The 17,516-nt window shown below is 39.3% G+C and overlaps 2 protein-coding genes across 3 annotated transcripts; both read right to left on the bottom strand.

Moving 5' to 3' along the window:
* Positions 1–312: 312 nt before the first annotated feature.
* LOC102076163 (mucin-2) lies at positions 313–11,676 on the bottom strand. The gene is made up of 12 exons (XM_025905403.1): positions 11,563–11,676; positions 11,374–11,446; positions 10,059–10,147; positions 7,213–7,975; positions 5,705–5,962; positions 5,176–5,424; positions 4,749–4,872; positions 3,976–4,121; positions 3,605–3,859; positions 3,022–3,285; positions 828–925; positions 313–683 (listed from the first exon to the last, which is right to left on the bottom strand). The coding sequence occupies exons 2-12, from the start codon at positions 11,414–11,416 to the stop codon at positions 624–626; spliced, it is 2,349 nt and encodes a 782-aa protein (XP_025761188.1). The 5' UTR covers positions 11,417–11,446; positions 11,563–11,676; the 3' UTR covers positions 313–623.
* Positions 11,677–11,767: 91 nt separating this feature from the next.
* On the bottom strand, positions 11,768–17,516 carry tp53 (tumor protein p53). Of its 2 annotated transcripts, none has more exons than XM_025905404.1 (10): positions 17,389–17,516; positions 17,216–17,273; positions 16,912–17,100; positions 15,656–15,830; positions 15,184–15,296; positions 14,414–14,523; positions 14,097–14,221; positions 13,919–14,007; positions 13,767–13,837; positions 11,768–12,940 (listed from the first exon to the last, which is right to left on the bottom strand). In XM_025905404.1, the coding sequence occupies exons 1-10, from the start codon at positions 17,478–17,480 to the stop codon at positions 12,844–12,846; spliced, it is 1,119 nt and encodes a 372-aa protein (XP_025761189.1). In that variant the 5' UTR covers positions 17,481–17,516; the 3' UTR covers positions 11,768–12,843. The 2 variants fall into 2 exon arrangements, with proteins under 2 accessions (XP_025761189.1, XP_025761190.1); XM_025905405.1 differs by having other exon boundaries at positions 17,216–17,270.

Below are 17,516 nucleotides of genomic sequence, written 5' to 3'. Positions count from 1 at the left end.
TGTTTTTTGGAAAAAGGGGAAGTGTCTGTAAGCATGTAGAATTAAGAGAACAAGTATACACAGACTGAGGTTTTTTTTTTTCTTTTTTTACTGTTGATGTTGATAAAATCTTAACAGCTGAACAATCATCAGCAATTATATGTAATTTATGATCCGTTTGGAAATGTAATAAATTCAGAACTAACAAGTGCAGGAGAGGATATTATTTCTGTTAGTCGACTTGGTATCATGGAAGATGCTTTAAGGTGTGACGTCAACCTTACACAAATATCTGTGTTACAGTGACATGCAGTGACAGGATCCAGACCACAGTTAGATTATAGTGTGTTTATTTAAAACATCCTCAGCATACAAACTTCAGGTCGAGAAGAAAAAAATAGAAGGTGATGTGAAAAAAAGAACAAATAAAATGCTGATTTTAATAATGATTGGTCATCTACTTTATTCCTATTGCCTATTACAAAATGAAAAAAATAAAAATTAATCAATAAATGAATATAATTGCAGGTAATCACGCATCACAATTCTGATCAGAAAAGTCGCTGTACATTTTACTGAAGCACAACCTTTAAGTTTTTACGACTAAATCGCAGGAAACGCGAAGTGTCATATCCTTGTTTCCTTTAGTGCTCAAGATGCCAGTCGATGTGCCCGTCCAACAGATTCTTGAATGTGTTGTTCAGCTGTAGCAAAACACACAAATAGAAACAACACTATTAAAACAACGCACAATTGAAAACACAAAGCTGAGACCTTTCACCGAAGCCACAGCTCAGCACACTTGGCTAATCAAAATGCTGCTTTTGTCCAAGTGGTGACAGATTCACCTGATTAAATACAGCCGTCCTTGTTGTGTTGTTATCACACAGGAGAGCCTCGGACGAGGAGCACAGCATCGACAGGCTGATTTCCTGTAGTTCTGGAACTGGGAAACGAACAGAGACTGTGAGACGTGCAAACAGGAGGGGAAAAGGCAAGCACTGGCATGCTTCCATTCATGGGTAAAATTTGCATGTGGTGGAATAAATACAGCTACAGATAGAAAAATAAAAATCCTGGACTAGCTGGTCCGACATGTTTCCCAGCCGTCACCTTTTGCTTGTATAGCATTTTGTTTTTTCCACACTTCTCTCAGTCTGTCAAGTGAGTTTTCTATCAGTCATATAAAAGCTCGCACTCACTGTAAATGGTAAACGGACTGGTTGCTATATAGTGCTTTTCTACGCTTTCTGAGCCCTCAAAGTGCTTTACACAACTTGCCTCATTCACCCAGCAGGTGAGCAGAGGCTGTAAGGATTTCTCTGCTCTTTGTGAAATTTTGGGTCACTGAAGGTGATTAAAATTGTTGGTTTGCTGTAGTTTTCATGATACGCTATTAGGTCAGGTTTGAGACATAAATATCTTAACTGAAACCAGAAACGACTAAAGTGCATGTAGCAGCAGTGGCTCAGGAGGTAGAGCGGGTCATCTGTTGGTCTCTGGTTTGATTCCTGGCTGCTCCAAGTGGCGTGTCAAAGCGTAGTTTTTCCAACTTACTATAGACTCAATCCATCTATCATCTATCACGTTAAGTTAAAAAATTGGTACCGCCTGGTGTTCAAATTGAGTAAAAAAAAGAGATCTAAATAAGTACCTTTACATTTCTTACTTACTTTTTTTAATCACTTATTTACTATTTACTTTATTTTGCAAAAATTGACCTGAGGGCTTAATTTGCTGGTTTTCAAATTGCCAGTCTCTGTGAACTGTTTATCCAGTTTTGATAAGTGGCCTGGTATGAAATGCAATCATCAAATTTCAAATCAGATAATATTAACTATATCTGTCCTCTACTTCGAGTCTGGATTTCACCTTTTGAAAAAAAACAGTTAAGTAAAAAGCAAAGTCACATAAAACACAATCATGTTTTTCCTTTTGGTTCCTTTCTGTGACTCAGAACTTCTTTTTGAGGTGGAATAATCCACCTAGGCTAGACAGCTACTTGAAATGTTATCATATGATGCAAACATAAAAACAGGAGAATGCATATGCTTACAATTCATGGGGAAAGCACAGCTGTCTAAATCTAATGGAGAAAGTGGCCAATTAACTTTTTCAACAGCCATAACTGAATTCAGCTCCTCAAAAATTTAAAATCAAATAAGAAATAGCCTGTTTTATCTTGGAAGCAGAAAACTTCTGAACCAGAAGTCCCTAATACTCAGTGACAGATCTGTGACTGAGACTTAGGGACTATCCACCAGACACTGATTTCTGAAAACTGAGTCTGGCATTTTCTTATTTAAACTTAATGAACGATGTAAATACATTGTCCTATTCCTTGCTTTTGAATATTTCTTCTTGTCTTCTTACGCTTGTTGGCTTTTAAATGGGATGTAAGTGCAATTTTCACCTCATGTGAATACTGGTGTTGGAATGATAATAAAAGATGTTCAAACCTGACGCAGCCCATAATCATGTGTGAAGTACAGAAAGAAAGTCAGCAGTTTTCTCGTCACTATTTTCTGTACTGCACAAGCTAATGAGAATCAAAATCCATGATGAAGTCAAGGAGTATGGCAACCAATCATATCCAAGACAGACTCCTCTTATTTCACTAAAATCTGAGCAATCAAACGACACCCCTTTGAGGAAGCACTCGGCGATGGTGGCAAGGAAAAACTCCTTTTTAACAGAACCAGGGGCGGTCAATTTCCGTGACCGATTTTAGGCAGAGCTAGTTTTAATCTTGATGTTTTTTTGGAAAAGTTTGCAAATCACTGATTAAAGTCTCTTCTCTTCAGTTTCCCATAATAAGGATTATTTCTACAGTGGCCCTGAAGGGTCAAACACACTGCAACTTATGAAAACACCAGCATACAGAAAAAAAACTGCAAAAGCACACAAAACAAAATGAAACTTTCAATGAAAGTTGAATAAAACGCCACAAAAGCTCAAAAAAAGTGCAAGTGACGAGCTAACTCCTGCCAAGTGTCACCTATGATGTTGTTAACAGTTTTTCTTCCAAGCTAAAAATCTTACCTGTGAAATTTGCACAGCCTACTGAGGCACTTTTCTGTCCATCAGCGATTGTGTACACACTGAAAGAATAGTTGGTCCCTGATGTCAGGTTAAGAAATGTAAACGTGGTGTCAGAGGTTGTATTACTCCAACTCTGACCCCAGAAGCTAGAGCTGAGTTTGACACCATATGTGGGTGTTGATGTGTTTCCAGGTGCGTCCCAGGCAAAGGTGATGCTGTCCTTACTGATACTACTGGCTCTGGGAGGACTAGGAGGATTTGGCACTAAAATCAAAGAAGATGGAGAAAATTAGAAAGCCATTTCTCATTATTATTTTGCAGTCAAGTCGGCCTGACATAAGTGTAATGAAGTAATGTTTTTTGTGCTTTTATAAATCAGACTTGTATGAAATAGATCGTTTCTGCCACTGAAGTTTACATCAAAATTTCAACTTAGCTCTGCGTGCAAATCTGTTTTCTCAGTGGCGTAACAATCATTCACAGATTTGCTTTTTTAGAATAAGAATTGAGATATTTCTGCTTGTAAACATTGGTGGTGGCAACCAAACAACTCTGACCACAGAAGATGACAAAAGTGACTCACAGGTGAACTTGTAGGTGGACTCTGCCGTGCTCTTAAATTGTCCACTCACTGCATAGACGGCCACAGAGTAATTGGCAGCATTCTTCAGACCACTGAATGTGATGTTTGTGTCTGATACATTTTTTGTGTTTACAAGTGTCTGGTCAAGGCTGAGCTCGACTGTGAAATTTAAGGCGCTACCATTAGGAGGCAGCCAGGTAGCGGTGAGGGAGTCATTAGTTGTATTCAAAATCAAATTTGAAATCGGTCCAGGAGCTACAAAACAGACAAGCAGTCAGATTAGAGGCGATCAGTGTAGCGTGGGACAGTTCCTGTTTATTTGTTTCTGTGCATCAACAATGAAAAAAATCTGAACAGTGAGAAAGAGTTACTTGTGAAGCTGTCAATATTTACGGTTTCTCCCACCAGGTCTTTGTTGACCCGCACAGTCACAGAGATGAATATATGTGTGGCTGGTGGCAGACCTGTTACTATCTCCTTCTGCTGAGTATGATTTACAGTTGCAGTAAACAGGCTCCTGTCACAAAGAGAAACTGTTACTAAAGCTCTTAGCCAAAACTCCACTCTTCTTTTCATCCAGCTGAATATGAAGATCTATTCAGCTGTAATAAGAAGACCTGATGGGACAGTTAACCTCAAAATCAGAAGCTACCTATCACCGCATCACTGTCCAGAAGGAGACATACACCCAAACAGTGACCAGTTGGGCTAGTGACCAAATCGTGATTTTTGGAAAGCAGAATTGCTGTTGAAACTTTTTCACAGGTTTTTTATTTCATTGTGAATTTTGAGGGAGGGTATAAAGAGTCAATGTATACCAATCAAATAAATGTAATAAAAATACATGGAACACTGACTGGAATTAAAATTTACATTTAAAGTCAACAGTTAGGGCATTTTTACAGCTGATCTCTCCAAAAATAAAGCCTCAAACAGCAAAGGAATCTAAATGACAAAATAACACAACAGGCTGCATATGCGTATATTGTTATTTTAATTCTATTTGATTTTTTGGCAAACTTCCTATAAGTTTAAAATAAATAGAAGGAGTGCAAAACTTTGTCTTCACAGTCTGAGAAACATGAACTCTGCTTAGAGAAAAATGTGTATCATACAGTGTGGCTGGATTTCCACAAATACATACGTTCCACTTGAGTTCTTAGCTACCACACGGATATCTGTGAAGTTTCCCACAGGTCGATCCCATCTGACCACCATCGACTGATCCGTGTTATTAGACACTATCAGGTTGTAAACCTTATCAGGCTCTGAAATCAGGAACAAACAGATGAGCACAAAACAGACACATCCACCAGGAAAACTTTACAGGTGCCTCTCTTCACGTCAGCAGTTTCTCTCATTTGCCTTTGCTGATTTGAATTTCATGTTATGTTAGCAAGAAAGGACAAACTGTAAACCGCTTCCTCGTTTAAGCACGAACAAGCTTTTCGGTGCCTTTCGCTGTTTTCAATCACATATTACACTTCCTGCTACTAACAGAAGAAAAACAGATATGAATGTTACATGTGTAGCACAGACGTATACACGACAAAGAATGAGCAAAAACTCACTGGTACACGCTGAGACATGAGCTTCATAACTCCACTTAGATGCATCATTGACTCCCGAGACGACAGTGAAATTGTAGGGGGTTCCAGGTATCAAATCCTTAACTGTTTCTGTCTCTGTTGTCACCTTAACAGTGTTGGTCTCGTAAGTCAGACGATAGAAATCCACGTTTCCCTCTGGTTTTTCCCAGCTCAGAAACACAGAGTTTTTCTCCACAGAACTGACTGTCAGGTTTGTGACTGCCTTAGGTACTGAAAAAAAACACAGATATCATCAGTGTCTCTCTCTTTTTTTTTTTGTAAACGTCAGGCTGAACCAGGCTCAGATGGGGAAAGCATAAAGAAAAGAAAAACATAAACTTTGGGTAAACTTAAATATACCATGTAGTGCAATAACGGCAAATTCGTGATCTTAAGTGTGAGTGTTGTTCTGGGTGTTTACATGATGCTGTTCGGGGTATATTATCAGAACTATAAGCAGGTGAACAGGTGCGTAAATAAATCTATATTTCTCACGTCCATTGAAACTCACTGGTGTAGAAGGTGGCGTTCTCCGGGTTAAGGTCTCTTTCACACTTGACGGGGAACACCTGAACCGAGTAGGAGGTGCCTGCTGTCAGGTTGGAGAGGCCACAGGTCAAAGCAGTGTGGTTAAACACCCATGTTTTGTTATCCTTTTGACCTTTGACCTCTACCCGGTAATGGCTGATATCGCCCGGTGCAACCATCCATGTCAGGTTGGCGCTCTCAAAAGTTATATTGGTGACGCTGACTTGTCCCATGAAGCGATCTGTTTGAAAACATGATGAAGAATATTACTTAGACAGCAACATGAAGGCAAGGACAAATGCCCCAAAGAGTTGAGGAGGGAGATACTAAAATAAAACGTGTGGTGTATAAAACTTACTTCCTCTAAATGATTGTTTAAGCTATGTGTAATAAAGTCACCTACAGTTAAAGCAATAAGGAATATTCAAGGGCTTTTATTGGCAGGAAATATAAAGTGGACATTAAGATACTGAGATTAAGTTTACTCAATGTTCTGAGCCTATAATGAATTAAAACATCATATATCTGATTATGACAGAATAAATCTACTCCTACTCTTTAAATATAAAAAAAATAAATGAATTTATGGTCTTAACCTGTGTTTTATTGTTTTAGTAGGCCTACTCTTGTCTAGACCCACTATACTAAACAGGCAACTATGAGTGTTATGTATGATTTTGCATTCAACAAATCTGGATCTGGATACTTGGCGAATTTAAAGTATTGCCTCAAAAAGGTCAATCATATTAGCCTAAATCTGATGAAGTGGCTAGATCATCAGCAGAGTGAGGTGATTAGTGTTTTTCATGCACTGAATCAGATTCAGTTAAACTTTAGCTGCCAAACAAATGGTTTCATATTTGACTGTAGAACACTTTGAGGAGAACTCAGAGGAGCTTGACTCAGTGACTGCAAGACAAGCCCAAATCGTCACCCCACCACCACCACTGTGCTTGATTGCTGGTATGAGGTATTTGCACTGATATGCTGTTTGGTTCGATCCAAAAGAAGTGGAGATGATTAGCCATAGTGCTGTACATTATAGCCAGAAATTGCCACCTAGGTCTCACCTGTCCAAAGGACATTGTTTCAGAGCTTTGTTCAAATGGTGCTTTACAAACCTAAGCCGTGGTGTCATGATCTTTTAGAAAGAACAGTCTTTCTCCTGGTAACACGTCTACCATACTTGTTCAGTCTTTTTCTAATTGTACTGTCATAAACTTTAACATTTAACATGCTAACTGTAACTCTTGGGGTCTTTGCAGTTTTTCATTGCACAGTCTGGCCATCGGGTGAATTTGGCAACACGTCCACTACTTGCAGCACTGTGTTTAGACACACCTAAAGTGCTCACAGCATCTGGCTATAACTTAACCTCTAAATTCCTAAATGGAAGCATTAAGGGTGGCCTTAGTTTTAACTGTAGTATTTTATTTGTGTGATAAATTAGCAGGTATCTGCATCTGTGCACCCATACAGTTTATGACCTACCTTCATAACAAATAAATGGCAGAAGCTCCAGGCAGCTCTTTTCAATCCACGGCCCAAAGCTGAGCATGGCCACACACGAGTCTTCAATGTAATTCTTATCGTTACTGTCGTCTTCATCTTCAGGTTCTTGTGGCTCCGGCACAGGCGACTTCTCACACTGTGCTGCTAATGGCATCTCAGCGGTCGTCCAGGGTGCACTTGTGCTGAAATATGGAGTAGTTCTCTGAGTTGTCATGTTTTTTGTTCCTGTTACGTGTGTTGTACTTTCGTCGGTAGACGTGAAGTCTGGTGTGAATTCAGTTGTTTCAGCCGGGTCATGACTCCAACTTGTCACATTATGTCCTGATTGTGTTGTTGTCGTGTTGGGCGTTGTAAATTCTGCGTTTGTAGTCATGGGTGTTGTTGGCCTTGCTGGGCATGTGCAGGAGCAGCTGCAGCACACGGTTTTGTTGGGAGGTTTTGGGGAAGGTTTAGGCAGCGGCCAGCCAGGGTACCAGTTTTGGAACGCTAGGGGATCCCCATTGGCCCACCGAGTCCAGTTCATAATGGGGCTGCTGGAGTCACTGCCGTTGATATAGTGTGCGGTGAAGGAGCTTTCTGTGTAGCTTGCAACAGTGCTGGTTAAGTCGCCGGTGGAGTTGTCGATAGAGTTGTTTTTGAAGTTAAAGTTCTTGCGAAGACCGATCCAGTGGTCAGAGGTGACGTTCCGGGCAAGGGCCTGACTGTTGTCTGGAGTCAGTGTCACCAGCTCTTTGAAGCAGGCCTGGCCACACACAAAAAGCTACCGTCAGTCTTTTATAGATGGGCCAAAGACTGGAGAGCATTTCATGTTATGAGATGGTTTTCTTTAACAATTTAGATTAAATCTATAAAGCTGAGAAAAATGACAGGAAAAGCGCTACAAATTTATATACTAGTAGATTTTGTCTTAAGTCTTAGACCAGTGTTTAAAATTGCTCACATATACCAATAGATGTGGCTCATGGCTCTAAACTGCAAGATGATGTTTGATACAACCTGTGCTAAAGATATATCCGCCGCATTTAAACACACAGGTAAGCACACAGTCGACACAAGCACCACTAAAAACACTTTTTTGCTTCAAATATAACCCGGTACGTCAGTTTTGCATACTGAGTTTTGCATACTGAATGCCTGTTGCTAGCATTTAGGCTATTCTAAGTTAACAAACAGCTGCTAGTCTAATCCATAACCAAGGTTTCCAAATGTTAGGCAAGTCATGTTTCTATTATTCCTGTGATACAGGTGTACAAAAACTTAAATTTCCTTTGCCACTACTTTGTAGGTATTGATATCCTTTCATCAAAGGGAACCTAAATCCATTCAGGCCGTAATTGGAAAATATAAAAAAGGGTCTGTTTGATACAGAGGATGATCTCAAACCCAGTAACGACCACCAGGAAAAGAAGTTGGAAAATACTGATGGTCACCTGTCTCTTAGTAGATACACCTATGGTATCAGTTTTAAAATCCTATGTTGCCTTGTTCTCTAGTTATCACATTTCACAAGATTTTCAGAAAACTTTACCTCTGACCTTGAGTTCACGGTCACTGAGATTCAAACTGAGATTCTTAGATATCAATTTCAAACTCCTATGTCAGTTGCTTCTTGAGTTATCGCATCCACAAACTTGCATTTCCACACCGCCAACCTGCGCCCCCGTCAGGCTGGGTGATGACATTACCTCATCGGTCTTTTATGGCTGAGGGGTAAAAATGCAAACCATTGGAAAAGCTGCCCTTTTTATGGCTTTGCTAGATTAGGACGACGATGCTAGATGTCAGCAGCCCAAGCAAGGTGAAGAGGTTTTCTGACCATCAACTCAACTGAGACAAACAGTGTATTTCAAAGAGCGAAGTGCAGCACTGTGAAATTCTGCTAATGTGGTGGAAGGATGTTGCTAGTGAAGCTAATTGCCAGGCAAAAAAAGTCATAAGTGCCTTCATCTCTGAAAAAAAAATCTATATAGATGCTGATAATGACAGCATTTAACACTGAACTTTAACACTTCAACATAGCATTGAATGTATTGTTAGTCTAAATTTGCTCCTCTGAATATATAAATGAGCCCATATGGCATAGAAACTGAACACCTAACATTTTTTTTTTCCTGGAAACACTCTTTTGTCTGATCATTTGTTAATAAAATTCCAATAAGCAGCTACTTTAAACCACTACTTTAAAAAATAGTGCACTACACAGCACTGGAAACAAAAATTCAGTGCTCTAAAACATCTTCTGAAAGCGCTGTAACAAAGTTTACAAGAGCGTACCACTTTGTTATCTGCAATACTGTGTGCCAACTCAGAGCAGCTACTTAAACTATACTTGGACTCATAAATACAAGCCTTAAACCAGATAACCCGAAAGGACATTTGTTCCTATCAAAAGAGTTTTTCCTGTTGGATACTGCTTGCTCATAAGGGGTCTCTTGATTGTAGGGTTTTAACCTTACAATATGAAGCACCTTAAGGTTTTTGTGATTTGTCCCTATTTAAATAAAGCTGAATTGAACAACAATGAATTTCTCAGTCATCTTGCTTTATTTCTACTTGAAATCAAAGCTACTCAAAAAAGCAACTATAATAATAATTTCTTAAAAACAGCCAGAAATAAAGTTAAATCTTGATCATAACTGAATCTAAATGACAGTGAAGAAAACAAATCTTCCAATCTGTACTGCACACAATGGCAAGTCTGAATTTTTTTAAGTTCCATATTGAATCCCCTCTCACATATCCGCCTTAGTGAATAAAACTGACGTCGTAGAGCTCAGCTTCATGCTTCAGCCTGTTAGTGCATAAACTTCAGGTTTAGCCTGTACCTGACAGTAGTTTCGGGCGTCAACCCAGGTGAGATTTTTGCGCTGGATGAAATACTCTCGCTGTGCATCGCTGTACATCGACGTCAGAGCTGAGGAAGGAAACGGCAGACAAAGGTTTGCTTGTTTGCGTTTTTAAAGGCTTTCCAAGTTATCAGTCAACCAATCAGGAAGCATAACTAGCTTTTTTTTCCAGAGTTTTCGCAATGCTGGGGTCATCTTGTATTTGCACTATGATTACAGAGACTATAATACCATGTAGTGTAGTGAGTGGAATAACAGATCTAAAAAACATGAACATTTTCAGATTAAAATACCTTTAAATGGTGGCTATAAGAACACTTTCACACAAACATGCTCCCAGTCCTATTACCCACACTTCAGTATCATCTTTGAACAAAAAGTAGTGTTTTAAAGTACAGATGAGGACAGAATTATTATCCACAATATTTAAAACATTTTTTAAAGTATATCCCCAAATCTTGTTACACAGTGCATAGAATCTTTAACACTAGTATTCCAAACATCTTAATTTTAGATTAACATTACTTTATCGTTTTACTGTCATTTCCCCAAAACTACCAGGGTCGAAATTATTAGCCTCCCTCTTGCTAATAGTCAACCGTGTATCTTTTATTGCTGGATAACAGGCTGCATTCGTTTATTGTAGTTTTAAACTAGTCTCACACACGTCTCCGAGAAATCCCCGGGTTAGGGTTTGTTCTGGGATCTTTAGGCACATCTTCCACTAGTTTTCTTTGTGGTGTCTTTGAAACCATTTGCTTCCTGCCTCTGTCAGGCTTGTTCTGTACTGTGTGGCTCTCTTTGATTTTCTTGATTATGTTTCTCATTCCAGTCCTCGACACTTAGAAAAAGCTGTGATAACTTTGTATATATCCATCTCTTGCTTTGTGACCATCAAAGCAAGACTTTTTTGGGGGGTAAACCCTCACTGAAGTATTATGCTGTTTGTAAATTGGAAGACAACCCTCAGGTTTAACTTGATTTTACAAGAACTGAGCATTAAAAAGTTAAAGCACAGCAGTGAACAGCAGTGGTCTGCGTTATGGCTCAATTAAAACATCGGTTTTCACGCAGAATTGAGTACAGGGTGCAGAGAAGCCAAAATGTAATGTTCCCACATAAGGATACAGGATCGCAGGATGTTAATAAACTGACAGCAGTTATCACATAGGATGAAAATACAGGACTATCATATTCCTAAAAGTCTGGACTTGATGTCTCCTTGTTGTACACAGTCTCACAAAATATTTTCTGACATACAGATCAAATTTTTCTAAATAAACTAAATACTCACCACAGCACAGTAAAATGCAGAATTTCACCTGAAACTTCGCCATATTGGCGCTCTGTACGCTCCCAGCCTGATACTGTATCAGAAGAGGGGGAAAAAAATAAATTAAACAAAAGAAACAAAGTGACTAAAAACTCCAGCTAATCAAAGACAACAGCCAAAAGGTGAAATACTTGATGCCTCACCACTCACCCAGTCTACAGACGATGCATCTCTTGTGACCTCTCTGTGATGCTGGCAAATAAAACCGGTTATAAACCGCACATTTGACTGGTGTCACAAGGCTCCATTCAACTGTAGGAACCTTTAAACAGCACCAGCTTTGCATTTATAATCCAGACTTGCAAAGCACAGAAAAATATTTGTTTATGCTGTCCAACAGAACACAACACCACAGTGATCCTTATCGCATTTATTTCACGTTAAAGCTTAAAGTTACACAAAAAGTAATTAGTACAATACAAAAGTGAAAAACAACAGAAAAATATAGAGAAACCCTCTTATACAAAACTATTTTCCCAAACTAATCAAAAATAATAAGGAATGCCTTTTAACACATTTTGTTGGCAGTGTAAAAACGGTTTGGTCAGCGGGGACATCAACATGACAGCTCACATTTACTTTTTATGAAAAAGGTCCAAAAGGGGAAGAAAAAAAGGTTTTGTTGTCATTGCATCTGTTTACTGTGTGCGACTACTCAAGTAACACTAACTTTTACAAATCAGACACTTATTTTTTCTCCTGTAATAAAATCTACACTAAAAGACTGTTAGTTCAGGGGATGATCCAGCCAGCCCCTCATCTACCAAATCTAACTGATAATAAAAAATAAAAATGTTCCCCACAACAGGCAAACAAAAAATGGTGACAGTGAAAACTGATACATCCGCATTTAGAAAAAAAAAAAAAAAAAAAAAAAAGCCCCACTAAAGAATGATCAGTTAATACTATGGGTTAGTTCTGTTTTACACTGCAGACATGATTACACATTGCATATGAATCAAGGTTGGGCAGAGGTGGTTGCATTTCCCAGACAATCATGCAAACTAGATATCTGTTTAAAAATTATATGGTGCAACAGGACTGTAGCACAGTAATACAGCAACATCAGGAGCAAATTCCATTCAAGTTTTCCAAGCCTAGCTTTGAACTTTATTTAAATAAACGGCAGTGACTCGTTATGACAAGGATCGTTCATAATCTCACTCAAACCATGTTGAACGGCTCCAACCCAATTAAGAACACAGGTTTTTCTCAAAAACATTTTTAAAAAAAAAAAAAAAGAAAAACATAACTGAACACAACAGTATGTCAGTGTACAGTGACTGAGTACAGGCAGTACAGTTTTAAGAACCTTTTTAACTGAGGCAGGATGGCATTTTGGTTTTTAAATGGGCATTTAAAACCTGAAATAGACCTGAAGGCTCAGACAAAGACGTGACGTTTGTTTTCAAAATGAAGGTGACGGGCATCTTAGTCGCTGTCACTCCTCTCTCCTCTCTGCAGCAGCCTCTTTCCACTGGAGGGCACGGGAACCTCATGCTTCACTGAGACCTTTGACTTGCTTTTGCTGCAGAGAGAAAGCAGGGTTATAAAATGATGCAAGATATTTAGGATCAATGTACATCCCAGTACACTCATCCAAGCTGCTAAACCAAAAGCATTACTTCCGCTTTAAATACCCAAAAGGTTACAGGTAGCAAACACAACAAAACCATGGCATAGCCAATTGAATAGCCCATGTTAATTTACTCTACCCTACCTTTGGGTATTCAACACTGGATGCTTCATTTTTGTTTTCATCTATAATTACCGTGACGGTAAAACTCAGAAAGCACTGAGCTGCATCTGTATAACCCTAAAGTTTCTCCCTGTAAGGAGTTTGTTTGTTTTAAATTAGAACCCTCATGCGGCCAATTCTGATCTCTACATTAACTGTGGACATGTCACCCTATACTTACACACCTGATATAATACTGGTATTCACCCTACATTGTAGCAATGCCATGTTTACAGTAGTTTAAAAGTGCTCACATCAAACAATGTGAAACCAGAGGTTCAACTTTGTTTTCATACAACATGAAAAACAGACGGACCATCAAAACGACACGGCTAATTTATTACAAAAAGCTCTGTTTAGCTATAGTGTGAGCATCATAAACAATACTTAATGTGGAGCTATGCTGGTATGTGCTTCATGGTTAACAACCACACACAGCGACCTCTAGTGTCAGGATTAGGAGACTCCAGGTTATGATGAAAACAGGATAAATTCTACTGCAGTAAAGCCCAAAGGCACACCTGACAAGTGGAACGAGCTGAGACTGACTCCCTGTTGTTGTCAGTTTGCAGTAGCTGTTGTCATATCCAATAAAAGTTTCCAGGGTGCATCCTACCTGTCCTTGTCAAGCAGCTCCAAACCGTCATTGATCTTCTTCAACATCTCATAACGCTCACGCCCACGAACCTGCGGCAGAAATTAGAGGACAGTCATGAAATTGAAAGGCTGAGAGAGAATTTCAGTGTATTTGTATGCATATTTACTTACAGGGAGGAGAAAAACCTCCTTGTCTTCCTCCTCAGCACTGGAGGTACATTTGGACTTCTTTGTGGACGTGTCAGGAGGTGGAGCACTCTCTGGTTAGGAGATAAATAAATCAGTGAGGTCAGGAAGAAAACAAAACAAGAACAGAAATTGAATCCAGCGTAAAGCAGCATAAACGTACTTCGTTTTTTCATCTCTTTGGTGCCGCTCTCCTTCTTCTGTTTATTGTCCTCCTCAGTTTTACGGTCCCTGCCTGGACAAGCACAGACGCGCACCTCGAAGCACCTCCGGCCCAAAACCAGCCCCCTAGAGAAGCACATGCAATGCAGTAAGGATCAAACGGCTTTTCTCTGCTGCACAAACAAACTGTAAGATGAGACTTTTCTCGAGCAGTTTTAAAGATAAAATAGACCAAAAACCAAGATGACCTGTTAAACAACATCACCAGAGAAATGGTTTCTGCTGCCCTTCTGACCACATGAGAAAAGACTGACTTACTCTGGACTCTCCAGGGTCAGGATGGTGAGGATAGGTCTGCGGTTCATCCCGCCCATGCAGGAGCTGTTGCACATGAAGCTCAGCAGGATGGTGGTCATCTCTGAGCCCAACTGAAACAGGAAGAGTATAAATATTAAAATGTACTTCTGGCTCACGCAACTAGAGTTAAAAGGTAATAGGACACACATCCAAGAAAACGAAAAAAAAAAAAGAAAAACCCTTTTCTAAGAGCATTTATCACACACACACACACACACACACACACACACACACACACACACACACACACACACACACACACACACACACACACACACACACACACACCTTTATGTGGCATTACAAACACCAGTGTTAGTCTGCACTGTTCTTTCCAAAGTAAAAAAAAGAGACCACATTTTTTTATATTGTAAAAGTACAACTTATTACATATCAAGTTATAGCAAGATCATGAAAATTAAGTCTTTTTTTGGATGATTGATTATTATATGTAATCTGTATGAAACTCCACTGAAGAAATGCACACCTGTATAAAAGTGAAAGTATTCAACTTATGTGTAAATCGTACCCCTACCCTGACCTGTGTGGGTGTGTGTTCAAAAACGTCTAGAGCTCTTGCAGCTCTAGATTTATCCCAGTAACACTTCATCCATCCATCCACTGACAAATTTAATGAGACCAAAGGAGGAAACATGAATGGGTACAAATCAAAGTAGTGTAGAAAAAGCAGGGATGTGCACCTCAGAGTGAACACAGTTGGGCAGTCATACCTGTGGGGGCTCATATGGTACAGTCACACTGTGTCTCTTTGTGTGTCGATCTTCAAAATACTGAGCCCTCTGATTGCCCTCCACTCTGATCAGATGGCTGCGATGCTCCGCAGCTGAATAGACGACAGATTAAAACAAATTGAAATAGTCAGGGATGCACCGACAGTTAGGCAAGACTACATTTACTGTGTAGTCTGTGTTAGTTTTGCACTAGTTAATTATTTAAATATGGTGTGATGACAATTGCAAAGACTTGTTTTTAATAAATGAAGGGTTTTTTGTACTCCCAAATTAATTTGAAATTTGCCACATTGTTGCCTTGGCATCATTCCTAACAATCAGAATCGATGCATCCCTTCAATCCACCTCCAACTCTTCTGCTCAGTCATATTTCAACCAATTTGCTCCCCCCCCTAAAAAAAAAAAAAAAAAAAAAAAAAAAAAATTTGCTGTAAAGTAAAGTGTCCCTTACAGTCCGCGTTCTGGTGATGGGGACATCTGCGAACAACATCAGCCACATGCTCCGTCTTCTTGTACACGGCGGTGGCCCTGAGTACAGCACCCTGAGGAGGCTCCTTGCTCACCAGCACCTCAATGGGACTGGTCTTTGCCAGCTGACAGTACAGTTTGTTGAGCACCTCTGAGTACTTCATAAAAAATAAAAATAAGAAGTTTCGTTAATAACATATTTCTGGATTGAAATGCTCACCAAAGACAAAAAAAAAAATTAAAAAAAAAATGTTTAAATCTTCAATCTCAAACAGATCCAAATGTTCAACTAGTCTTTCTACCCTAAAACAAAATAATCCCAAATTAAATACATTAACTTTTCTAAGCAGCAAAGCAAAATGAACCAGATTAAAACTTTAACCCTTTCTGTTCTGATGGTGCAGGAACATGTCCCGTCATGTCAGAGCAGCGCTTTGCAAGCAGAAGGCACTTCTCCTGCAGACCAGAGCAAGTGGCGGGGGTGGCGGGGGATTACACTGCAGAGCACCCTAACTTTAACTGAGCTAGCCAACCGCATTGCACTACATGGTGAGTCACTGTGAAGACTTCAACACTATTGGCTCTTCAAATGCAGCAACTGACTGTGGAAGTTAAATTTTAGCGAATCGTCACAATGAATAAGATTCCACATGAATGGCACAATGACCGATACCAAAGAATGGATTTTTAATAAAAAGCCAAGGTAAGATGTTTTGTTCTTCATCTTAACAATCAAGGGGTAACTTAAAAGCAGTGACTTTACTCATTTAAGACCTTTTCATTAAAGAGCCTCCACATTTTAAACTCTATATGAGAGTTTAACTTGTTTTATTAAATTAAAACAGTTACAAAACAAATAAAATACGCCCTTCTGCATAAAAAAAAAAACTACCAAAACTAAGTTCAGCAACTGGTGCCTAAACTAAAAGCAGCTCTCAAGGTCTTCTTTATCTGTGGCGAAAGCCTCAAAAAGCAGCTTTCTGCTCCATGTCATGTGGTTGCAGAATAATCGACTGAGAGCACCTTCAAACTTTACATATATAATGCATCTTTGTTTAATTACTTGGATTCAGTTAAAATTCCCATTATGTTAAAATTCCTGGTGACATTTTTGGTCGTTTGTTTCACACCAATTAAAACAGATGTGAGACAAATAACATTTATCATCTTGTTAAAAAAAGAAAGAAAACTACAAGTACAGTTATAACGTTTTCAGAGGTCAGATGAACCATAACTTACAGTTGAAGTCACTGATTTTGCTGTTCCAGACTTTTGAAATCTCAGCTGAAACCCACATTCGCCAGGATAATCAGTTGTAACCGGTACGGTGGAGGCCGGGGGTGTAATGCCATCTTTATGTAAAATGTCATTTGGAAGCTCAAAGAGATTTTCATCAAAGTTTTCGGCCAATTGGTGGTCAGTGATGAGCTGGAAACAGAAAGGGAAGTCAGTTTGCTTCCATGAATAAACATGCAGGTTGAAGTCACAGGAATCTCTACAAATCTTTAAAGATGCTATTCTGCAGAAGGTCGGGTAATCACACCTGAAGCATCTCCATGGTGCCATCTGACCTCCAGGTTTCTTCATGACCTGCTGTACTGCTGTTCAAGTTGAGATAGTGTCCAAACAGACAGACAGAGATTCAGTCACATTGTAGAAGTAATAATTGACTTTTTTTTTTTCTTAAATGGCATCTGACATAAATACTTTACTCACGGTATAATCTTGTCCCACAGCTCTTTAAATGAATCCTGGCTGAGGGGTAGATTCTGGCTCAGCTGTAAATCCTCAAAGCCCGGCTCTGCCATAGTCTCTCCCCCTCCTCCTTTCCCAGTGGTGAAGCA

Source organism: Oreochromis niloticus, linkage group LG3 (assembly GCF_001858045.2).
Source record: "Oreochromis niloticus isolate F11D_XX linkage group LG3, O_niloticus_UMD_NMBU, whole genome shotgun sequence".
In the NCBI taxonomy this organism is placed as follows: domain Eukaryota; kingdom Metazoa; phylum Chordata; class Actinopteri; order Cichliformes; family Cichlidae; genus Oreochromis; species Oreochromis niloticus.
This window is presented reverse-complemented; position numbering and strand designations above follow the sequence as displayed.